Here is a 24,940-nt window from a genome sequence, read left to right as displayed (position 1 = left end):
GCCCACCTCCCAGAAGGTGACTTACGCGGGCAGGGAAGCGGTGTTCGGGCCGCCGGGCGTCGGGCTCGGCTTCAGGAACCTGTGTTTGTACGCGTGTGCTGAGAAACCAACGCTGAGTCTGCTGTCGCTCCCCCGACTGCTGATCTTGATGGTGTTTTCCCACGTCCTCCCCTCTTCTACCTGCTGCTGCTGAGTTAACAGCCTTCCGGACCCTTTTAGGCCGCCTGACCCACTCTGAACCAGAGGACCTTCCCCAAGTTAGTCTTTAATTTTAAAGTTTTTGTTTTTGTTTTTAATTAGAGAGAGAGACCGCGAGAGAGGGAACCCAAGCAGGGGGAGTGCGAGAGGGAGAAGCAGGCTTCCCGCGGAGCAGGGAGCCCGATGCGGGGCTCGATCCCAAGACCCTGGGATCATGACCTGAGCCGAACGCAGAAGCTTAAGGACTGAGCCACCCAGGCGCCCCCCAAAGCTAGTCTTTTGTACTCTCCTCTCCTGCAAGAGGCTCCCAACGGTTTCTTTAAGGTCTTCATTGTTTTACTGTTGTTCTGCAAACTTGGTTACCGACCGGCAGCCAATGGTTCCCAAATACCAGTACGTGGGCTCATGGCATCACGTTCATCTAAGGAGCCCGACCTCAGATACTCTTCAGTCTGAACTAGGGCCAAGGAATCTGCATTTTAGCGTGGCCTCCAGTTTCCGCAGTGCTCTAATACCCTGATCCAGGGCCAAGCCCTGATTCTTGGCTTTTATCTCTTAATACTGCCTTCTATTAAATCCTGGATGGACTCTCAGCTTCTCTGGACACCCACCCCACATCAGTCCTGCAAATTCTTAGGGTCTTATATATGGGTTATAGCTTTCCTAAAAAGTTCCAGGTTTGATTAAATTATATGAAGTTAGCCTGCCAGCCTCACACCTTGGAGATTTCAATTTGAAATGGATCAAATGATCCTTCAGCTAAACACTGAAAACTTCACACTCATGCATGAAAAATGGGATACTTATGGACAGAAATGTAGACTTAAATGTAGGGATTTGAATGCCTTAACTATAACTGACATCTGTCTTTCTGTGCCAAGATGTGGGTCTCCATGTGCCCTGTAACGGGAAACCTCTCTCCCTGGAGTTACACTCAGGTAAAGCTTATGATTTACTGAGCTGCCCTGTGGCATTCTGAACAGCCTATTAATTACCCCTCTGGCCCTGTAGGACTCTCCCCTGTTGTCCTGCCCTCCTAACTTCTAAGTTGGTATATAAATTAGAGGAGAGAATCCACTATCTTCTGGATGAAAGTTGACTTTCTAGTTGATACACTAGTGTGGCTTTCTCTGAGCTACCATTCACCACTTACCCTTTCTAGTTACATGTACAAGCCACTAAGATATGAAGTTCATGATTTGGGAAGACAGGGCTTTCCATCCTTCCTTGGGAGCTCACTGCCCAAGCTACACAACTTCCCCGATCCCAGCAAAGAATGAATTTATGATGTCAAGGCCAAGAAAAAAAGAAAAAGAAAAAAAAAAAAAAGCACAGCTTAAACCAAAAAAGGGCCAAAATATCTAAAGTTCAAACCTCAGCACTGCCAGTTAATAGTTCTTTGAATTTGGACAAGTCACTCTACGTCTCTGAGTATCAGTGGCCCCATCTGAGTGGGAGTCATTTAAGAGAGTACCTGGCCCACAGCACACACTCAGGAAATGTTTATGCTTTGTTATTCCTTCCCTTCCTTGTACCAAAACCTATTCAGGTGTATTAAAATCCATCCACCTTCCCCATCTTTCTTGCTGAATTACAAAAGAAAACTTTTAACTTCAGTGCTTGCCTGTATTTAAAGCAATATTGTTTTATAGACCACTTGTGGGGTCTTTAGCTTTAATGTCTTGCATTACAAATTCTGATTTTTTTACTGTAGAAAGTATAGGGTCTCCATCAGTAAACTATTTTGACTATGTAGCAGTGATGCATGTTTGTTCTGCAGACATGCTTTAAGAACTCCCAGAGCAAATATCCCTTACTACTTTTTGTAGATTGCATGATGGCAGTGAGGGGTTGGGGTGGCTTCTTTTGGGTTCTCAGATGAGCGCCCCATTTGAGAGGATGCATTTTAGAAGGTGAGAGGAAGGATGCCAAGCCCTGACACTGAGCTCTCAGCTGCTACATGATGAATCAAATTCCCAGCCAAGTGTTAACAAACTGACAACTGCTAACAAAAGACAGACTCTAAATCACCTAACATAGAGCATCTAACCCCAAATCAAGGACCTATTCCACGGGGGTGCCTGGGTGGCTCAGTCGGTAAAGCGTCTGCCTTCGGCTCAGGTCATGATCCCAGGGTCCTGGGATCGAGCCCTGCATCAAGCCCCACATCAACCCTGCATCGGGCTCCCTGCTCAGCCAAGGAAGTAGCCATAGCCTTTTCTCCTTAAGAAGATGACTTTACAGATCAAGTTTTGCCGTTTTAAGATGCGTAATTTAAAACTCAGCAAATTACCCATACTAAAGCATATCTGTTGCCCATTTCTCTCCTCTTCAATACAGCCTGTGTTCATTTTCTGTTGCTGCTGTAAAATTTCCTGAGGAACTGAGGCCCTTGGTCCAACAGTCCATGAGAAACCGAATTGTGCCAACCACCATTTGAATGAGCTTGGCATCAGACCCACACCTGGGGAGCCTCAAGATGCCCACAGCCCATGCAAAACCCTGAGCAGGGGACCTGGGAAGCAGCACCCAGATTTCTGACTTGCAGACACTGTGAGGTACTAAGTTTTATCATTTTCAAGCTACTAAGTTTTGGATAGTTTGTATGCACTGATAGATAACTACCTAATACGTACCACTATGGTGTGATTAAACCAACGGGCTTTTAGTTAAAGCTCAGTAGTGCTGGTGTGGGCTCAGGACGGCACCTGCTCTGTGTCTGTATGCCTATCACCTCAGTGTCTGTGCACTTGACACATCCGCCCTGTGTCTGGCCAGGGTGTCCATGAGGGGGCTAATTGGTGCCACTGCCCTCTCCCAGCTACCGTGAGCCACGCCAGCCCCTCACTGCCTGACTAGACTGCCCTCCCCTCACGACTTGGCAAGTAAAAATAACATCTCCAGCTCTCTGAAAAAAACTGCCCCAAATGAACCTCTCTGTCTGCCTAAACCTTAGTTGCTTCCCAAAAGACAGAAAGGAGGAACTTTATTCTTGAGGAAAGAATGGAAGAATGGAGTCCTGTGGTCAGAGCAGAACTTCCAGAGAGCAGGAGAGCTTGACTTTCCACTCACTGTCTAAAGCAGTGGACTCCAAAGCAAGCAAGAGAACCCACTGGGATGTGGGAGAAAATGCTATTTTTTATTTAAAAAAAAAAAAAAAAAGGAAGGAAAGAAACTAGGGGCGCCTGGGTGGCTCAGTCGGTTAAGCAACTGCCTTCAGCTCAGGTCATGATCTCAGGGTCCTGGGATCGAGCCCCGCATCGGGCTCCCCGCTCAGCGGGGAGCCTGCTTCTCCCTCTCCCTCTACCCCTCCCGCTTCCTCTCTCTCACCCTCTCTCAAAATAAACAAACAGGTACGTGCCTTTGGGCATAAATATTGCCTTATAAATAATGAGGTTTGTTTTAAGTTGTGTGAGCAGGGTTGGGTTTGTTTTAAAATAATGTAATCAGCCGCCTTGAAAAATGTATGCAGTCCCGAAAGTCTTTTAAGCAAAAGCTGAAATTTAAAAACTAAAGTAACATCACTGGATCCGTTACCTATTGTGCAGCTCTGGGCACACCTGCTAAGAGACAGCTCACTAATTTTGCTGAAACCCATTACTGTAATCAAGTGGGAAGCAGTAATTGTCATCAGCCGGCTTGTGAAGAAATTTAAGCTTAAAAAAAGAAAGAGGGCGCCTGGGTGGCTCAGTTGGTTGAGCGACCGCCTTCGGCTCAGGTCATGATCCTGGAGTCCCGGGATCGAGTCCCGCGTCGGGCTCCCTGCTCGGCGGGGGGTCTGCTTCTCCCTCTGACCCTCCCCCCTCGTGTGCTCTCTCTCTCTCTCTCTAATAAATAAATAAAATCTTAAAAAAAAAAAAAGAAAGAAAGAAACTAAGCTTTACGAATCTCTACTCTACCGGCTGACCCTGGGAGCCTCTTAGTCCACATGGGCCAGCCACAGCTGTGAGAGAACTGACCATGAGTGGACCCAGTGCAGAGAGGTAGGCAGCGGCCGCCTTAATCCCTTGCTGGGGTACCACTGGGAAGCTACTGCAGATTTCAAGCCCTGCTTAAGAGGATGTACTGATTATTTTATCTCTATGTTAGTATTAGCCAAAACTGACTCCGGACAAATGGAAAAGGGGCTGAACATTACCCAGAGAAACTGCAGTCTGAACACTAACATGTGGACACAGGGGAACTTGAAGAAAATGGCAGAGCCGATTCTGCTCCTGTCCCTAGTATGTCAGCCACATTAATCATTTTACCTTGTAATAAAATCGAGCAGGAGATCATCAAAAAATATTTAAAATTATCAAGAAGATCATTTGGAATACAGCAAACTTTGCCCCCGGTACATATACTGTGCCTCCCAGAGATTTGCTAGTGGTGGTCACACCTGTATAAAACCTATGAATAAGTGATACCTGTGCACATATATATGTATATATATATATTTCACCAGTAGGATGCGTAATCAGAAACACTGGGAAGCCATGGGCCTACAGGATTCTGTGACCTTTTCCAACCTAAATCCCAGAGTCATGGAATACCCAGCAGGACCCACCTGATCAGGAAGGAGAGAGGGTTAAAAGGAGAAGAGACAAAAACGGGAAAACAAAATAACTAAGTTTATTTGTCCTCCTCCACAGAACATTTTCCCTGAAATAGTCTCCAAGACACCAGGCCCAGCTTCCACGACTGAATGGCTAGGGCTCTTCCCTCCTTTCATTTCCCCAAATAACCCAAAGCTTTTAAAACAGACCCCTGAAACCAAGTCAGAATGAAAAATATTGGTATGCCTTCCATGCATCCCAATTTTAAAATGTTCAAGCTGCCACAGGAGAGGCGGTCGGGAGTGGCCTTTGGGTCTCAGACGAAGGCCCACTGCATGCCCACTGCTGCAGTCAGCAGGAGGACGCTGGTCCTTTCAGAAGGAAGGGCTTTGCTGCCTCCAGGATGTCCAGTTTGGGGTCCAGTGAACGGCCAAGCCCCTCCAACACCATGATGGCGAACACGATGGAGGCAAAGTTGCTCTCTAGTTTTACCTGAAACAGAAAAACATGGGTTCTTTCCAAAGCCCATTGATCTAGGGACAGTATCCTGGGTAACCATGTGATTGTCCACTCCAGGCCTGCTGGGATTTCTACCATCTACCTAACACTCTTTCCCCTACCCCTCATTCTCCCCACCATCTCATCTACTCACCCAACCTCCCATCTACTAGAAATATTAAGGGGAAATCTGGGGGATGCAGCATGTACTTCTCTAGGGGGTGTGTGTGTGTGTGTGTATGTGTTTGAATGACTTGAAAATAAAAAATGAATATTTCATAGCTATACCAGAAACTATAAATCTACATGAGGGTCATTCTTCAAGATCTGCAGTAGCCTTTTTGAGACCACGCACAAGTGGCTTTGCTCAAACACAGAAGAGCTTCTCCCCCACCCTTTTATTTTAAAATTTTATTTATTTATTTGAGAGAGAGAGCGAGAGAGAAGCAGGCTCCCCACTGAGCAGGGAGCCCGATGTGGGGCTCAATCCCAGGACCCCAGGATCATGACCTGAGCTGAAGGCAGATGCTTATCGACTGAGCCACCCAGGCGCCCCAACTTCTTCCCCTTTGGAGCCAGGTTAATAGTAATAGCAATTTAAGTGAATCACTCAACTAATTCTCAAAAGTACTATCATTATCCCCGTTCTATAGAAAGAAAGCTCAAGCACAGGCTGGTTAAGTGACTTGCTCAAGCCACTGCATGAGGGAGAGGAGAGCCAAGATTTAAACCTAGAAGAATAAGAATCTGTTTCTCAAATGGACTGAAGGTCGGAAAACTGCAGGTGGACACAGGGGGAAATAATCTCTGTTGAAAGGAAAGGGTATCTGTCTCCGTTCAGGCCTGAAAGGTTGTCTCGGGAGTCAGATGGTGCTTTAACACCACGGGCAAGGCTTTCATTCTTAAGCTGAGTGGTGAGTTCCTCAGTGTTTGCTGTATTCTTTTTATCTCTGTGTTTCTGGCCAATATCTTATTAAAAAATTAAGTGCCGGGCACCTGGGTGGCTCAGTTGGTTAAGCAACTGCCTTCGGCTCAGGTCATGATCCTGGAGTCCCTGGATCGAGTCCCGCATCGGGCTCCCTGCTCAGCGGGGAGTCTGCTTCTCCCTCTGACCCTCCCCCCTCTCATGTACTCTCTCTTATTCTCGCTCTCTCAAATGAATAAATAAATCTTTAAAAAAATAAATAAATAAATAAAATAAAAATAAAAAATTAAGTGCCGCATGGGGGCGCCTGGGTGGCTCAGTCGTTGAGCATCTGCCTTCGGCTCAGGTCATGATCCAAGGGTCCTGGGATCAAGCCCCACATCGGGCTCCCTGCTCAGCGGGAAGCCTGCTTCTCCCTCTCCCTCTACCCCTCTCCCCTGCTTGTGTTCCCTCTCTTGCTGTGTCTCTCTCTGTCAAATAAATAAATATTAGAAAAAAAAAATTAAGTGCCGCATGAATAGACATTTCTCCAAAGAAGACATTCAAATGGCCAACAAGCATATGAATAGATGCTGAACATCACTAATCATTTGAGAAATGCTATCAAAATCACAATGAGATACCACCTCCCACCCCTTAGGATGACCATTATCAAAAAAACAGAATAACAAGTGTTGGTGAGGATGTGGAAAACCGGATCCTTTGTATATTGATGGCGGGAATGTAAAATCATGTGTGGAAAAGCGGTATAGAGCTTCCTCAAAAACTACAAAAATACCTTATGATCTTGCAGTCCCACTTCTGGGTAAATGTACAAAAGAACTGAAAGCAGGACCTCAAAGAAATACTTGCACATCCATGTTCACTGCAGCATTATTCATAATAGCCAAGAGGTGGAACTAGCCCAAATGTCTCCGGATGGATGAACGAATAAAAAAATATGAGATATATATATATATATATATAATGGAATATTCTTTAGTCTTGAAAAAGAATTCTGTGACATGCTACAATATGTATGAGCCTCGAGAGCATCATGGTGAGTGAAATAAGCCAGTCACAAAAGGCCAAATACTGTACAACTCCATTTATACGAGATAACTAAAGTCACCCAAATCATGGAAACAGAAAGTGGACCGGTGGTTGCCAGGGGTCGAGAGGAGGGAGAAATTAATCGGGAGTTGTTCAATGGATATAGTTTCCATTTTGCAAGTTGAGAAACTTCTAGAGATTCGCCACGCAACAATGTAAATATGGTTGACGCTGCTGAACTATGCACTGGAAATGGTTAGGGTGAATTTTATATATGTATTTTTAACCATAAGTAAACATTTTTAAGTTTTTTTAAAAAAATGAAATGCCTAGGGAAGTACCTAGAATGCAGTACTTGTACTAGACATTCTCTGCTCTTCCATCCTGGGAACAGCAATGTCAACAGCAAACCTTTAGGGAGCTTCTGCCCATGGTGTCCCCCACTGTGTATCAGGAAGGCCATGTCCAGACTTAGAGCACAGGAGGCAGGAGGACAAAGCAGTAAGAGTCGGGGCTCTGTGGTCAGACTGCCGGCACCCGGGTCCTGAACCTGCCATAGGGGCCACGTGGCCGTGGGTTTGTTGCCGGGGCTCCTGGCATAGGTGGTGCCTTGATGAATGTGGAGGGGTTTAAGTGGGATACTGACAAATACGACACAGCTAAATCAGGCACCCCAGGGTGCTGAGAGGGGGCTCAGCATACAGCGCCGTGACTCGGCCAGTCCTCCCGGCAGCCCTGCGGGCTCGGAGAGGCTCATGCAGGTCAGAGCTGGGGAGTGCAAGCTGAGGCTACGCGCTCCACACTGGGTGCAACTGAACTCCCAGGAGTGTGTGTTCATTCCTGTTTCTCTCCAGCCCCACTCCCTAGCAATGATTAAAGCTTTTCCCAATCCCACGGTGATATTTAAGTCGTTTTTAAAACAGAACTTGTCAAAAGTTTTGGAAAGCATAAAGCTTTTCACCAAAACCCCACCAACAAGGCCAACTCTAGAGGCGGAGATGGGTGCAGACCATGGCTCTGGCATGCACAGTCGGTGGGGCGTGGGGAGTCACCTGACCTTTCAGTGCCCATCTCTTCGTGCAGATAATATGGCAGAGATCACACCTGTCCATGGGGATTATCCTGAGGTTGTTTGGTTTTTTTTTTTAAGATTTTATTTATTTATTCGAGAGAGAGAGAATGAGAGACAGAGAGCACGAGAGGGAAGAGGGCAGAGGGAGAAGCAGACCCCCTGCTGAGCAGAGAGCCCGATGTGGGACTCGATCCTGGGACTCCAGGATCATGACCCGAGCCGAAGGCAGTCGCCTAACCAACTGAGCCACCCAAGCGCCCTATCCTGAGGTTTGAATGAGAGACTGGATGAAAAGCACCCAGCACGACCGAGTCCAGGTGGCAGGCATCCCACATGTGCTCGCTGCACCTGTCACCCCATGACTCCATGGCATACTTAGGGGACCCTTAGTCTGCGTGTCAGTTTGGTTCCGAGCACCCAGCCGCTGCAGAGCAACTGGGGAGCCGCAGAGAGAGCGCGGTACTGAGAGACCTGGTTGTGGGTCAAGTCTTGGCTCCGCCCACGAGGCCCAGGGAGGCGAGCGGACCACCCTGCCTCCCTCCTGCCTTCTGTAAAGTGAAGGTGCTCGGCCAGACAACCTTCTCTCAGTCGTGTGTTACGATCCTTGTCAGGTAGCTGCCTTTCCCATGCAGTGTTTGATTATCAGACTGCAGAACCTCAAGAGAAACAATGGGAAAGGCCGTCTTCAGAGGAGAACCTGCCCTGCCCTCGACGCGTGACACCCTTGGCGGGTGGCTTGGTTCTGAAAAGTGGCCCAAGACCACCCTCCATCACACGGAGACAGAGCCCGAGGCAAAGGCCAAGGTGAAGAACCGTGAGGCTGCCGCCCTCCAAGGGGCTGGGCCAGGACAGCCCCGCTGGGGCCTCCAAACACACCAGGACAAGAGGCACCTCCTCTTGGGCCGCCCCTGACCCCAGGAAAAAACTACGTATGACTTACATTAAGACTAAGCATCAGTAACATGAACTGAAGAGAGAAAAGGTATGAAGAGCCTGAGTTAGACAGTTTTTGCATTTGTATAGACCTATTCCTCCAGCTAGGGATCACAAGTACTTAGACTGCTAGACTGACAGTACCCAGACTAACTGTGGCGAGGAAAAGACCCCGCCACAACCGTGTCAGGAAACGGAAACGGCACCCTTCACACAAACGGACTGGTACGGAAAATGTTTGCATAACTGAGATGTCCTGTAGGAGAAGTCCCTCTCAGCGCCCTGAGGCCACCCGCCCGCTTCCCCAGACCCCTCCCCACCAGCCTGACCAGAGCGCGGGGGCTCGGCTCCACCGGTGGCCTTACCTTGTGAGTCATCAGTAACTTAAAGACATTCGACAGGAGGCTGGAAACTTGAAGCTGGAAAACAGGATAAAACTGACTGCAGAGTCCCCTCCACCGCTCCTCTCCCTTCCAGGCCCCGTCCCTCCCTGTCCTCCCACCCACACCCGCTCACACCCACACTAGCAACCACCGCCCCCCCCAACACACACACCAGCTGTCGGACAAATTCCAGAAAGGACCACACACGCACCAGCACAGCCCCCATTGCACTAGTGAGTTCAAAGACCCCTGCCGGAGTCGAGCCTCGAGGCCCGTCTACCCCATCACTCCCATCACTCCCATCACTCCCAGCACACACAGAATCACATCTGAATCCATGAGATCCGCAGGGCTGGGGTGCCAGGCGCCGATCCTCACTACCTGGGGGCCACTCCTTGCTCTGACTCGCTCCTGCTAGTGTAGACCATGCACTCATGCACTCGGTGAGAAAACAGTCAAGTTTGCTAGAACTGTGTCTAAAACACAGAGTGGGCTTTGGTTCAGGTGTAAATAAAGGACACGAACGTTAGGTATGTCCTTTGGCTGCTCAAGGGCCTTAGTCCTCCCTCCCTCCCTGCTCAGCTGAGCTCCTGATCCCGGGAAGCAGCAGAATGGCTACACCCGGGACAGGGAGGGGTTACGGCACTATAAATGCCACCAGGTCACCGAGCCACTCCTGAAAGCCAGGGACTCCAGTGACCTGCCTCACACCCGGAAGATGCGGGCAGAGGACAGGTTTGCTCTTTATCTGCCTTAAAACTCAACCCTATTCAACCCCCAACTCCCCATAAAGAGGGTCTCCCTTCGACCTTTGCTCCATCCAAGGGCCAGGGCGGTAAACGCCCCACAGCCTCCACCCCCCCGAGTGGCCTACTCACCTTTTCCAGGGTGATGGTGTCCTTCCTGGCCTGGGTCACCAGTGTGGCCATCTCAGCCTTGAACCCCTCCACGTCCCTGCACTCGCTGGCCCGGGCGTGATGCAGGATGAGCTCAGCCACTCTCTGGCCCTACAAGACGTGAAAGAAAGGAACTTGGTAGAGTCAAGAGACCATAAAACTAGACGCTCTGCCTCATATCCTAGTTGCTTCCACCCAAGGTTTCAACCATCCTGCCTTTGACCACCCATCCTTTTTTAATCTCACCCCCCTCCAGAATAGCTGGTAACCGACAGAGACCTTGAAAGGGGTGGCAGCTCCCCTGGGCTAGCGCAGCCAGGGCCAGGGGCTGTGTTCATCTCCTTCACCTTCAACGGCCACGCGGGGCACGTGGCAAAGCCAGTGTCCTGCCACTCACGCTCCACGAGGCCCTGCTGACCAAGCAGCCCGTCCCCAGAGTCACCAGGACCTGCCTCTGGACTCGACCGGCCACACTCGCCTTGTGGGCTCTCTTCCTGGCCGAGGAGCATTCCCTCCTCACGCCTGGCCCAGCCTCTGTGCTCCAGCCTCCCACCTCCTCCTCTGCCCTGGGCGCCCTCGGACCAGAGCCTCCGGGCCCCCTGAACACCCTAGTGGTCACTCCCAGAGCCTTTCGCCTCCCCCAGCGCCGCCCCGGGAGCTGAGCTCCTCCTCTCTGGCTGTGACCTTCCTTCACCCCAACCTGTGCAGGGGAACGTCCCCCCCCGCCACCTGCCACTGCACCTGTGTTTAACCTTGACTCAGGGGACACTTTTAACTGTCTCAGGCTCAAGCCTTTGGTTTGTCCCCTCAGAAGGCTCCCAAAGAAGCAGGGGCTCCCCTGAATTTTTGCCTTTATTAACAAACAAACAAACAAACAAAACAACAAAAACAAAACAGTTCTCTCTTTGCCAGGGTCTTTCCTGCCGGAAAATTCCACACCAGTCGGTCAGAGGGTTTCTTCATTGTCACTCTTGACTCAGTAGACGTTGTGCTGAATCCCTTTCCGTAAATAATAATTCTCAGCCACCGGAGCCCCTCGCAGCCACAGGGTCAGGAGTCAAAAACCACTCCAGACCCAGGGGATCTTCCCGGCCTTGGGGGCTAAGTCTGTGTTGGGGCTTCTCACCGGCCTGCCGTCTGTGGCAAGTGGCACAGGCCAGGCCAGCTGTGACTCCGACCAGAAGCCGGTGTTCCCAGCACCCACCCACCCGCAGGCCTGCCAAGGCGGGGAGAGAAGCTGCGGGCGGGTGGCAGCATTCAGGGTAGAGCCCTTTCCTCCCCTGGTCCCAAACCGCGAGCTGCTCAGAACGGGTGTGACACGTGGGCCTCAGCACATTCTGACTGAAGCCCCCTGGGCTGGCTTCCTTTCCCCTCCCCCTCTCCCTGCCAGGCCCTCCCCCACCGCTGCACTCCGGCCGTCGGCAGCACCCGTGGCAAACGGAGGCGTCTACAACACTGACGAGGGCCGAGGGGCCCCACAGGTCGAGATGGTCCCCAGCTCCCGCAGGCCCAGGGGGTCTCACCTGCCCCATCGCCACAGCCGTGAACACGGCCCGGAAGTTGCTCAGGTCGGCGGCCCGCAGCTCCGCCACGATGCCGGCGTCCAGCAGCACCAGGCGCAGCGCGCGGCGGGCGGGCGGCGCGGCCCCCACCAGCGCGTCGCGCACCTCCACCCGCTGCGGCTGTGCCTCTGGACTCCCGGGAAGACCGTCGGCACCCTGCACCAGGATGTTCCCGGGGTGGAGATCCGCATGGACGAAGTTGTCCACGAATATCTGGAAGCAGATCAGCGCCACTCAAGGCAGAGTCACCCCTCGCCGCCCCATCACCACCAGGCCATGTGCAAAAAAGCTTCCAAGGTGACAGGGAGTGCCCAGGGACTGAGTACACGGCAGAGAGGTGCACGTCTCATAAAGGCTCACTGCTTATGTCATGCATTCAGAATCTGTACTGGCATAGGCCAGGCTGACATTATTAAGAGAAAAATTATTTCTGGTTAAGCGTCTGCCTTCGGCTCAGGTCATGGTCGCAGGGTCCTGGGATCAAGCCCCACATCGGGCTCCCCCTGCTCGGCGGGGAGCCTCCTTCTCCCTCTCCCTGCGCCTGCCACTCTCCCTTCTTGTGCTCTCTCTCTCTCTGTCAAATAAATAAAAATAAATAAATAGTCTTTTTAAAAATTTTTCATAAATCAGACCTGCCCTCCATTACCTCCATCTGACCATCACAGTGAAGTCTGACCGTGATACCGACAACCATCCCAGCACACAGAATCGGGTGGGCCGGGGGAAGTGGCTTTGAACCTACTAAGCAGGAAAGAAAGCCCCAGGGACTACGATGGACGGAAGTCAGGTGTGACTTCGTGGGGCAGGAGTGTGCGTCCTGTGAAAGGTCGTCTCTGTGGTCAGAAACCACCCGCAGTAATTCTGAAGGGGAAGGAGAGCCCGAGGACGGTGCAGAGAGCTGCGGGGACAGAGGCTCTCCGGGACTCCTCCTACCGCAGCCCCAGGCCACAGAGAGACCCCCCCGGGTGCGGGTTCTGGCTCTGAAGGTGGCAAGAGGCTGCTTCCCTGGTGAAACTACTGAGAACTAGAGAAGCCAGGGCTGGCACAGCTGCCAGATGTGGGTACGAAAGGCTCGCTGACCCGACCCCAGGGCCGAACCTCTTGGCGCATGGCTGTCAGCTTAGCCCCCCAGCTTTCGCCCCCGTCCTCCGTCCTGCAAGCAGGGGCCCGTCATGATCTCCCATCTTCTGGCTCCGCTTGGTGCTGCTTCTCCCCTAGCTGCTCCCACTGCAGCTTGCCCTCCGGTCCAGGGGCCCCTCGGAGCCCTGGGGCCTGGTTCCCCACTGAACTCCCACAGCACCGACTGAGTGGACACCCAGCTCTCCCCACACAATCCCGCTGCTCCAGGAGCCCCTTGGGTGGGGGCTGCTGACTTTCCACTTGAGGCTAGAGGTGGAGGCAGGGCCTGCTCCAAGCTCCTGTTCCCGCCCCTGCCCCACTTTGGCCACCAGCCTCGTTCCCCACGGCTCACGTCAGTCACGTGGGTTCTGTCCTCCCACTTTGGCCACACACCTGGTTCCTTCTTACCCAGATCCTGCACCCTCCAGGCCTGGACGCTCATCCTCTTTCCTGCCAACAACGTGCCATCCATCCCTCGACCACAGTCTTCCGTGCTGGCTACCAGGAAGAGCTCAGGCCCTACACTTCCGTACCTTCTTCCTTCACTCCTCCACGTGAGCTGCTATGAATGCCTGAAAGCTGACATGGCTGAGTGCTCACTATGTCCCTTTACGAGCGTCCTTTTCATCGTCAGGCTGTCCCCTCGTAGGTGACACCTAGACTTTACATCTCAGCTCAGATGGCGCCACTTCCTGAATAAATCCCGAGGCCGGGACGGGCCCCTCCTAAATGACCCTGTGGTACCTGTGTATCATTTATTTGTGGCCTGTCTTCCCAGAGAACGGTAGTTCCATGAACATTGTAATCATGTCTGTTTCGCTCACTGCTGTAAATCTAGCACTTAATTCAGTGCCTGGCACAGAATACGTGCTCAATAAACACTGCCGAATGAATGAATGAAGTGCCATTGAACATACAATATCTTTGGCTGTTTGTCTAAACTATAGGCAACGTGGGCAGGGCCTGGGTCTGGCTCCCTGCTCTTCCCACAGCACCTGGCACGGTGACAGCATGCGTGCCCCCAAGACTGTGCTTAACAAAAAGGCACAGAATGAAGGGGCTACTTCCGGAGCAGACTCTCACCATGGTGGCTTGCTGCTTTGCTCACCCCCTCGCCCATGGCAGCCGACCGGTGTCTCCACCATCTCCCCACACGCAACTCGACCACCTGCGGGCCCAGAGTACCCTCTCCAAGCCCACGAGCTCACCATCTTCAGGAGCATGTTGATCCCCAGCCGTGCAATCTTCTTCTTCAAGTCAGTGGGAATCCCCGCCTGCTGGTAGCTGGACACCGGCACGCTCTCCTTTAAGGAAGGTCAGGAAAGAGAGAGCTTTACCCTGGACAGCCCGCCCAGTGCCCTGCTCTTCATCCCCACGGGACACATCGGCGCTACCTTCCCATCCCAACTCTTCCCAAAGAGTTTTCCCTTCCTTACAATCCCTCTGAATCTGTCACCCACAAGTTAATTTTAACCTGTTTGCTCTTCCCTTCTGTAACACTTCTCAAAAGAAAACAAGTCCCATAGGCTTATTATGGAGGAAACCCGTGACTCTGCCACCCACAGATAAGAGATGTTGTAATGTCGCGAGAGAAGACAGGAGCAGGCCTCAGGAGAGCCAACAGGGACATGAGTGAGCTCTGTGACCTCGAGCAGGAAAGGAAGGGGAGAAAGGGAAGAAAGGGGAAAGTAAACATTTCATATAGGTTAGTTATTTGTCCATTGAGACAAGTGCCCATTGAGATCGATCTTGTTATTCCTCAGTAGCAAAGAGAAGAACTAAAGCCCAGAGAGTTTAAGTAACTTGCTCAAGGTCACACAGCCAGTAACAGTGGGTCTTTCATGTCACTTCCCTGGGTCTCACGTTACCATTTTTACAAAGGAGGCCGGACCAGGCAACAGCTAAGGCCAATGATGTGACACCAACGCTTCCTGAGCACTTTTTCTTTGCAAACTCTGTGCTGAAGGCATTTTGCATTCAACGTGTCACTGACTCCTGGGACAAGCCTACGAGGCAGGGACAGGCGCCCACTGTTACACAGGAGGAAAATGAAGTCACCAGCAAATAAAATGGAAAGATTTTCAAGTCCAGAAAAGTCTGGGGCCACGTCCAGGCTCCCAGCCACCTCCCTACGCTGCCTCCCCGCCCCGTATCCGAACTCCCCTCAGCTTTACAGACAGTAATCACATGCTCTCTTGGCTTTTGTCTTTTCAGCGGAGGTGGCCCAGCCGTGAGCGAAAGGCACAGCCCCAGGAAGCTCTCACTTACCTCGTACGTCTCCACCAAGACATCCCTGGTGACAAAGGGACGCAGAGGGGTGGGGAATTTGACAGAATTCACATTCAGGAAGTTGCACTGGAAGTGTTCTAGATTCCGAGCTTCATAACGCAGGTCGATCTAGAGGGACATGGAGAGAAGGGATGAGGGGTGACCTGGGCACCGGGATGGCAGCATCTGCAGCACCACAGAGCTAGCCAGTCCCCACATCCACCAGCCTGCCCCCCCGCCTTCCTGCAGAACGCCCCAGGAGACTCGGCAGGGGCGGTTTTGCCTCCACGAACTTCTGGAAGCTACAGCGGCAGGCAGCCCTGCAGCACCTGGGCTTGGCTGCCTCCCCGCCATTCCCTCTCCGCTCACCCCCTTCACTCCAGCCCATGCAGCCCTTCCCCATGTCCCAGGGGTTTGTCTCCACTGGTTTCCAGCAGCCCGCTCCCCTCCGCCCACTGCACTGACCCTGCTCCCTACACTCCCCAAGGCTTCCGCGTGCCCGACTCAAGGGACCGCTCCCATCTTTATCCTAACGAGCTCTCGGGGCGCCCGGTACTGGTGCCGTTGAGGACCCCCTTCTTCCTGAACAGCCCATCTCCTGGCACCTGCTGTTTACTTCCCCCCCATGATCCTCCCCCAGCCTCCAACTGCCCCGTCTGGGTCTGGTCTCCCGGCCGTTCCTCCTCTGTATGCCCCACACGTGCTGACGCTCTCTCGGCTGCTGCCCTTCACCAGCCTGTGCCCCCCTCTCCGTCGCCTCCATCCTCAGCTGGCACCTCCTCGTGACAAGACCACGGTCTCCTGGCCAGACCCCGGTCAGACCCCACTACCAGCTCCGCACTTCTCTTCAAGTGGTAGCCCCTTAAACTCCGTGTCTAAAGAGAACTTACATGCCCCCGCCCCCCTGACTGCACATCACTTCTTCTCTCTTGGCCTCCACACAGTGGGCTGCAGTCTCAGCACGCTCAGCTCCGCCCCACTGCACCTTGGCTCCCAAGCTGACTCGCAACCAGTCACTGGAATCCTAACAGAGGCACCTGAGTGGGGCTCTCTGACTCCCGTCGTCCCTCTCTCTAATCCATCTGCTGGTGCCCCCCCCCCCCGCTACCCGCAGGATGAAGTCTAAATTCTTGAGGATGACATCCAAGGTGGCTCTCTCTTCAGATCCATCTCTTGTGCCTCCCACTTCCTCTCTGGCCCAGAATTTAGCTTCCCCCAGTCTGTATGGTGCTGAACATCCCAGCCTACCTGAGCCTCTCCCTCTCTCCTTTGCCTTCCTTATTCCCTCTGACGGGAATGTTCTTCCCCCATTTGGTCCAACTGTAAACACCCCTCACCTTCCAAGACTCAGCCTGAGCCTGGGGAGCCTTGACCCTCAGGACAGAATGATCACTTCCTCTCTGGGCCCCAGCTGAACCCAACTGAACCTGTAGAGACTTCTACAGGAGTCTCTGAGATCATGCTCTATTTGCAAATATTTACGGGTCTGTCCGTAAAATATTTACTCTGCCTACTATACCTTCCTTGTGGATGAGAAAATCTCACTCATCACCCCCATGCTGTCTATCAGATTCTAGAAGGGGAACCAAAGCTCACATGGGTGGTAGGACTGAGAGTAATGTGGAGATGGCTGTGGGAATAGAAGCTATTTTCTCGCTTTTAATCTTCTTTTATTATCAAAACTACATTACTCCATAGCACACAGCACGGCTTTCTAAACATTAAAATGCATTCCTGGGACTTAAAACCTTCCATCGGAGGACATGAATGAGGACGTAGCACATTGCTTCTGGAAGACTGCCAACTTCTGCACTCTCCAGCGGGGAGCCAGGACGGTTGCCTACTTGAAGCCCGGACCGCCCCCAAAGTGTGTGCACCAAGCCTCGCTACTTAAACAAGGATTCCAAGGGTCCTGAACAGGGAGGAGGGCCTGGAAACAAAGCAAAGGCACAGTGGCGACTTCACTAATTCTTCTCACCCGGGAGTTCCGCGGCTGCCTGCGGGCACAGGTAATAATGCTGAAGGCCCCTCCACAATCCTGCACTTCCCTGCAGGCAGTAAGGAAGGTAGCTTCCCAGCACGCTCACAGTTACACTGGGCTGTGGCATTTAAGCTCTGGCCTCTGGACTAAGAAGTCCCCAGATCTCTTACGGGATCCTCCATGGCCTCCTCCCCATTCCGCACTGACCCGAGATGACGTGGGTTGAAGATGACCGTGCCCAACTTGGGAGGAAACTGGGTCCCTGAATCACTATGGAGTAGAGCTCCCTCTCCCTCCTTCAGTTCACCGGCATGGAACTTTGACAGAAGCAAGAAATCACCTTGTAGCATTCGGCCTCTGAGATCTGGGCGTTCCTTGTTACGTCAGTTAGCATTACCTACCCGACCACCGCACCATACTGGCCGTGACACACTGGGAAGTCACGCATCCATTCAGCATTTGCTAAACAGCTGATGGCAAGAACTATGTGAGATGCAATTTGCAACTGAGGGAAGGAGACTTCACCTGATGGACCATGAGCTTCTCAAATTCCTCCACGATCTCAGGCAAGCTAAGCCACTTGATTCCCGGCAAAAGTGCAAGGACTCGGCTGCCCATCTTCATCAGCAGCAAGTCCATCTGCACCTGAGACAGCAAGCCAGGGTGCAGCACCTGCCAGGAAGAGGAACAGTGAGGCAGGGAGGGGTCAGGAGGGCACGTTCACCCAGATGGGACGGGGCCCCAGCATCAGGGAGCCAAGCCAGCTTCTCATCAGAGCGGAACGTATGTGGTCCCAACACCCAGGACCCTCCTCTCCCTCGCTCCCGCGTGCCTTCCATCAGATACCAGGGCCAGCTCCTCTGCGCTGCACTTAGCTTTGCCGGGAAGAACGGGTGGGCTTTTCCTTCCAGATACATCAAGTTTAGGTCAATGGCTCCCAAACATTAGTGTGCATCGAAGTCACTGTGGAGTACCCGGTGTAGATGGGGACAGCCGGGCCTCCACCAAGACCTACTGCATCACCGACTCTGGGCATGGGGCCAGGAATCTGCATTTTACTGAGCACACCAGGTACTGAGTCCAAAGCCTGAGTCAGAGAAGGATGTAGAGTCACAGAACCCCAGCAAGGTTCACAGAGGTGGGATGGAAAGAGTCTGCTTTCAAATGCCTATTGGTTCCGCAACTCATTCCCAGTCTGAAACTGGCCAAGCTACTCAACCTCTCAGCCTCCTGTTCCTCTTTTTTAAAACATGGAGATAGGAGGGGCGCCTGGGTGGCTCAGTTGGTTAAGCGACTGCCTTCGGCTCAGGTCATGATCCTGGAGTCCCGGGATCGAGTCCCGCATCGGGCTCCCTGCTCAGCAGGGAGTCTGCTTCTCCCTCTGACCCTCCACCCTCTCATGCTCTATCTCATTCCCTCTCTCAAATAAATAAATAAAATCTTTAAAAAAAAAAAAAAACATGGAGATAGGGGACACCTGGGTGGCTCAGTCGGTTAAGCATCTGCCTTCGGCTCAGGTCATGATCCCGGGATCCTGGGATCGAGTCCCACATCGGGCTCCCTGCTCAACGGGGAGTCTCCTCCCTCCGCCTCTGCCCCTCCCCCCTGTTCGTGCTCTCTTGCTTACTCTCTCTCTCTCAAATAAATAAATAAAATCTAAAAACAAAACATGGAGATAACAGTCCTTACCGCTTCCCCCCCCACATGAAGTCCTTTCAGGAACAAAGCAGAGATATAAATAGAGATGTAAGTTAAGCAAATGCCTCCCTCAAAGGCAGCTTGTACAGACTAAATAATGCGTCCACCATGACTGGCACCGTCCACTCCTTGTGTCTTCCACAGAGCAGAGGGTGTTTTGGTCCAGTGTTCCCCAAACGTGCCTGCTCACGGGAATCACTGGCAGCATTTATAAAAAGCCAGGCCTCAGGCCTTGGAAAGTATGATTGGAAAGTATGGGTCTGAACAGAGGGTTGTTTCCAAGGAGGTGTAAGAGAGCATCAAGGGTACCTGCTGCTGGGGTCTGCCAGATCCCTGGGATCATGCTGAATGGGGACAGAAAAGTGTGGAGACAAAAATGATGGAGCCCAGGCAGGGGTGACTAGAAATGAAGAGAGAAGGAAGCCACTTCCGTAAAAATGAGTACCGCCATCTTGGGCTCACCACAGACTGTCCCTGACTTATCCTGGCCCCAGAGGAGTGGGTCAGCTGGGGGGTGGTTCCCCCACCCACAGAGGCAGCGGACCCCAAACCCTCTTCATTTCCTTTATCAGACTCTTCACACAACCACTCCCTCGAACCCAGAAATCCAGCGTGCTCAGCACAGGCACACAGACAAAGGTCAAGCTAATAAAAATAAGTGGAAGGCAATGTGGGGCGATTTGCAAATGGGGGTTCCTGACCTGGGACAGTTCTGTGGAGTCGGTGAAATTTTAGACAGGAAGGACCAGCCGAAGACATCCGAGCACTTACTTTCACTGCCACGGGGATGAGATGATCTGGCTCAGGTTGGTGGACAGGTGCTGAAGACTGAGACACGACTGCATTTGGTCCAACCGGGTCAGCTTTAGGGAGAAGCAGCCTTTCTAGAAATGACTGGTCAGCAAGACTTCCTTGAAACCCCCACCCCTTCCCCGGGGGGCCAGAGAGCTCTCCCAGCCTCCCGACTGGCCCAGCTTCTGAAGAAAGCTGCAGGCGGGAGGCCTTAGCAAGTCTCTGGACGCTGTCATGCTCCAGGAAGGTGGGATTGGCACGCGCTTTGTACACTTGGGCCACACAGCCTGAACCCACAGGTTCCTTCTTCTCAAAGCAGAGGACCCTCCCCCAGTCTTCCCCAAATGCCTGGCGCAGGAAGTGTTCGGTGTGAGCCCAAGGGTGGGGGGTCACCCGGACATGCAGCTTGGAGAACTGGGCGCAGAAAGCCTCTGAGAAGAGATCGCGCCGGGTGCTGGCCCACTGGCCCAGTTTGATGTTTGTTGGGCCTGAGGTCTCCGTGGCTTTCAGAAGCAGGTAGAGCCAGAGGCTGGAGACGCTGGGAGCCAGGTAGGTGAGGGGGTAGAAGAGAAGGAGGGGGAAGAATTTCATCAAGAGAGCCCCAGCCCGGAGCCAGATACGGAGGTGCAGAAAGAGGCATCCTAGCCGCCCCTCTTGGGAGACTCTCTCCAGAGGCCCATTTTCAGCTAGGTCACTCCAGCCGGCTCTTCGCGGGCACACACTCTCAGGAGCCCCCTCACCAGTGTCCCCATAGGCTGAGACAAGTTTGGGTAAAGTACCAAGCAGAAGCCAACAGAGTCTGACATTACGAGAGCATCCAGATGATCTCAAAAGGCCGAGTTCTCTTCTGAGCTCAAAACCCCTTAGGTGCGACAAGCAGACCCTGACGGAGAAGCGCCAGGGGGTCACCATCCTCTCCCAGAGGTCCCCGGCCTAGGCTGCCTGCCCCGGGCTTAAAGGGCACCCATCTAACTTCACGCTTTAGGCAAGGCTGACACGAGTCCAGGGCCACAGCTGAGTATCCCACTTAAGCGTGGGGTACCAGCGAGATCCCGCGCCGCTCAGACCCCGCGTGCAGGCTAAGCGCGGGCAGGCTCCGCGCAGCCCGGCCCCTCGGTCCCCGCTCCACACCCCACTCCCTCCCGGTACCTCGCCTAAACCTAAGGCCTGAGGCCGGCTGCGCCTTCGGGGGGCTTTCAGAACTGCACCGACTGTGAGAACCGGAGCGGCCAAGCCAGACGCCCGGCCAGGCCCAGAGCCGGGACGCGACCTGCACGAGGTGGCCGCGCGGGCGGAGCCAGAGTCTGGCGGCCGCGGCGTCACCCCACACCAGCTCGCTGGCGGGGCACCCGCCGAGGGCCAGAGCGCGGAGGGGCTGGGCGGGGGTGGGGGTGGAGGTCGGCGCGGAGGGCCCGGGTGCCGAGAGCCGCGGGTGGCGGAGGCAAGGGAGGTGCGGGGGAAGAAGGAAGGCACACCCGGGACAAAGGGTTGAGAGCCGCGGCGTGGAGGAGGGGCAGTGCGGCCCGCCGGAGACGCAGGCACCGGGTGCCCGGGTCGGGAAGAGCCAGGGGCCGGGAGGTGAGGGGTGCAGAGGTTCAAAGACGAGGGCCCGAGGATCCGGACGCCGACAGCGGGAAGGGTGTGCGGAAGGCCGGCGATCGGGATGGAGAGCGTGGGGAGAGAGGGGCGGGGAGGGCTGGGGATCACGGTGAGGAGGGCGGGGGAGAGGGGTGCGGAGGGCCGGAGTCCGGCCGCCCAGTGCCGTGGAGGGCGCGCCGAGGGCCGGGGATCGACGCCGAGGACTCGGCCCCCGCGTCTTCCGGGAGCGCCCCGCCCGCCCGCTCGGGCTCCGCCCCTTAAAGCGGAAGCGGCGCGGACACCCTCGGAGGCTAGCCTGGCCCTCGGGTCCTGGATTCCATAAACAGGTTTAATGCAAAATGCAAAGGCAACTTCTGTGCCCTCCCCTTCCTCCGTGCCTCTCAGTCTCCACCGACATCTTTGTAGCTTTCCTTACAAAAGGCATGGAAACGCTGAGACGCGCAGTGAATTGAAAGCCCGTTCTGCACACAGGTTGGGTTCTCAGCTAAGCAGAATGTGAGGAGAGGCAGGGAGAGGTTATCCTTGGACGGAGAGTTCCAGGCAGCATTGATTTGGGGAATGTGTTTGGACCTTGAGGAGTGGCTCCGGAAAGACCACGCTTATTCATTCAACCAACACTTTTTGATCCCAATACGTATTTCTTAAGCAGAATCTAATATTATCAAGGCTCCATAATATGTATTAAAACTAGATATCATGCTAGGCCCCGGGACATGGAGACACACGGAGACACACATCCTGCCCTTACAAGATGATCATTCATGAGGGAGACCCCGCAGGGGAACACATAATGTGCGATTTCAATGTGGCAAGAGCATGAAAGAAATGAAGAATTGGGAGAACCCCAAGGATGGCAGCTACTTTGGAGAGGAAGGTGTTCAGACATGTAAAGAATAAAGTCCTCAAGAGGAAGGAGTTGAGTGTGAGAATTTGGGAGCGGGGGTTGTTGGTTTGATTTAACCTTGAAGAACCAAAGAAGGTCATATGGCTCTAAACAGCGAGGGGGAGAGAAACAGAGGTGATGGTGAGGGTGGTAGGGGCTGTAGCCCCGTGTCAGAGGTGGTGATGGTCGTGGTGCTGGGTTAGAGGTGCAACTTCTCAAGGATCTATAGTTGCCCAAGCAGGTGAAGTTGAGGGATTCCTGGGGTCCATGTGACTGTCAATGAGGAGAATGATGTCATCCATATTCAGGCACATGGGCAGCAAAATCACACCGTTCTATCAAATATGAACCCTAACTCAGAATTTGTAAGGGCAGCCTTTAAAAATCACAGATGTGGGGCTCCTGGGTGGCTCAGTCGGTTAAGCGTCTGCCTTCAGCTCGGGTCATGGTCCCGGGGTCCTGGGATCGAGCCCCACATCGGGCTCCCTGCTGGGCGGGAAGCCTGCTTCTCCCTCTCCCACTCCCCCTGCTCGTGTTCCCTCTCTCGCTGTGTCTCTCTCTGTCAAATAAATAAATAAATTCTTAAAAAAAAAAAAAATCGCAGATGTTGATTTGCAGTCAAGCTGCTTCTCACATGGGTCATTTTATGTAATCTGGTTCAGGATTAGTAACAGCACAAATGTATTTGGGATGGTTAATGACTTAAGAGACTAAATACACAAACGGACACTGGCCAGTATATGACAGTAGAACTCAGACCCTCAGCCTCTGCAGCCACCGGCCCCGGACAATCAGGACTTGGTCAATGACTGCCAACTTCTCTAATTTTCGTCCCCCACTTCCATCCCAGGACCAACCAGAGAAAGCCAAATATCTTCTCCAAATCGATCACAGAGGATGCTCAGGCCTCCAGCTGCCTTGTGCCAACAACCGACAATTAGGGCACACCTGAAGCCTTTTTTTTTCCTCTATAAACCTAGCATTTGAGTCTTCGTGGGTATTTGAGTCTCTGCCACATGCAAGTGACGGTGGCTGACTTCCCTGCTATAGAAATCTCTGAATAAATAGCCTCTGTTTGTCCTCATTTGGGTGGACCCCGTTTTTTTCCCATAGAAATTTTCTTCACAGCTAAGCCAGCTAACTATTAACAGTTTCCAGTTCTTGGAGATGTTCCTGCTGTTGCTGTTGACCCTGGTACCACTAAGTGGCACCATTCGCTCGTGAAGTGCACCGAAGCTTCCTCCGCGTTCCCGGACCCCACCGAAAAGAATCGGGTGGGCGTGGAAAGAGAATGGCAAAGGCCCACCTGGCTGTGCTTATCTTTTCACAGGACCCAAATGACTGTGATTTTAGCATTTCCCTTGTAACATGGTTACACAGCAGATGGGATGCAGGGCAAGTACTTGTTCAAGACTCCCGGGGAAGAGGGTAGAGATGGGCAATGGGCTCGGCAAACAATTGTTGTCGACCTCAGCACGTTTCCCATTTGGGGCAGGATAATTCTTTGTTGTGTGTGGTGGGGGGAGGGGGGCGGCGAGAGGGAGGGGAAGCTGAACTGTGCTTTGTGGGATGTTTAGCAGCATCTCTGGCCTCTACCCACGTGATGCCAGAAACCGCCCCCCCCCCCACCACCTTTTCCAGACTATGACTTTAAAATACATCTTCCAACGTTGCCAGATGTCTCCTGGGGAACAAAGTTGCCCCTAGAGGAAAACCACAGGGCTTAGCTCCTGTGGGGGACAGTTCTCTGTTGAGACCCTTTCAGCAGTTCCCCCCTCAACACACACACACACACACACACACACACACACTCGTTTTCTTCAGAACAGGGTATCAGGGAAGGGAAGCCCCTGAGCAGGCCTGCTGCAGCCCCGGATGCCTGAGGATCCCTGTGGGGAAGATGAGACCCAGCTTCCCCCTCCACTCCCACCCCAAACCTAGGGGATTGTTAGACAAATAAAAGTTCCAGGACTGACTCCCCCCAGGTCCCACTTGGTACACCTGGCCTGCAATCAGCTCCCAAGAGAATGGGACCCTGGCATGAAAATTCTGGCCCTGGGCCACCCACCTACAGCTGCTCCTCAAACCCGTAGAGTAGGACTACCCGAAACAGCGCTGGAGAAGGAGGACACTGAGGGAGGAGGCTGCCACAGGCTCGCCCACCTCCCTCCGCACGTGTGGCAGCGATTCTCACAGCCCTCCCTCGCGTGGGCTCCCTGGCCGCCTTCCCGCTTCCTCCTTTCTTTCTCCTTAGTGGGGTTGTCATGGGAATTTGTCCTCCCCCGGGTCCCACCTTCTGGCTTGCTAGGGTTGCTCCAGCACGCCCCAGGGGCAGGTGCTGTCCTTGTGCAAATGCCCAGTGGTGGGGGCAGGTCCCCTCCCTCCTCGATGAGGGGCTTGGCTGTGCCCAACCGAGAGGCCCCTTCCCGCTCTGCTCTGCTGCTCCCCGGCCTTCTACGTCTCTGCTCGCAAGTCGGCCACGTGAACACAGTGGCTCCCGCCCGTGGTCCTAGTGGCTGAGCAGCAGGGTTTGTCCTGGGTTAGACTGCTGGGCCCTTCCGGG

The 24,940-nt window shown here is 53.3% G+C and overlaps 1 protein-coding gene and 1 long non-coding RNA gene across 4 annotated transcripts; one reads left to right on the top strand and one right to left on the bottom strand.

Moving 5' to 3' along the window:
* The first annotated feature begins 6 nt into the window (after positions 1-6).
* LOC118021162 lies at positions 7-17,935 on the top strand. 2 transcript variants are annotated; one of them, XR_004682125.1, is made up of 5 exons: positions 7-257; positions 2,539-2,756; positions 12,668-13,098; positions 15,371-15,427; positions 17,123-17,935. It is a non-coding gene; the product is annotated as an uncharacterized LOC118021162 (long non-coding RNA). The 2 variants fall into 2 exon arrangements; XR_004682124.1 differs by lacking the exon at positions 12,668-13,098 and having other exon boundaries at positions 21-257.
* Positions 4,793-21,035, bottom strand: ADCK2 (aarF domain containing kinase 2). 2 transcript variants are annotated; one of them, XM_035021240.1, is made up of 8 exons: positions 19,875-21,035; positions 17,931-18,077; positions 15,425-15,553; positions 14,365-14,460; positions 11,999-12,250; positions 10,458-10,586; positions 9,562-9,633; positions 4,793-5,228 (listed from the first exon to the last, which is right to left on the bottom strand). In XM_035021240.1, the coding sequence occupies exons 1-8, from the start codon at positions 20,805-20,807 to the stop codon at positions 5,088-5,090; spliced, it is 1,899 nt and encodes a 632-aa protein (XP_034877131.1). In that variant the 5' UTR covers positions 20,808-21,035; the 3' UTR covers positions 4,793-5,087. The 2 variants fall into 2 exon arrangements, with proteins under 2 accessions (XP_034877131.1, XP_034877132.1); XM_035021241.1 differs by having other exon boundaries at positions 9,562-9,615.
* Between the last annotated feature and the right edge of the window lie 3,905 nt (positions 21,036-24,940).

Source organism: Mirounga leonina, unplaced genomic scaffold (assembly GCF_011800145.1).
Source record: "Mirounga leonina isolate KUSES-001 unplaced genomic scaffold, KU_Mleo_1.0 Mir_174, whole genome shotgun sequence".
Taxonomy (NCBI): Eukaryota; Metazoa; Chordata; class Mammalia; order Carnivora; family Phocidae; genus Mirounga; species Mirounga leonina.
The sequence above is the reverse complement of the archived record's forward strand: the minus strand, read 5'-3'. Positions and strand labels throughout refer to the sequence as shown.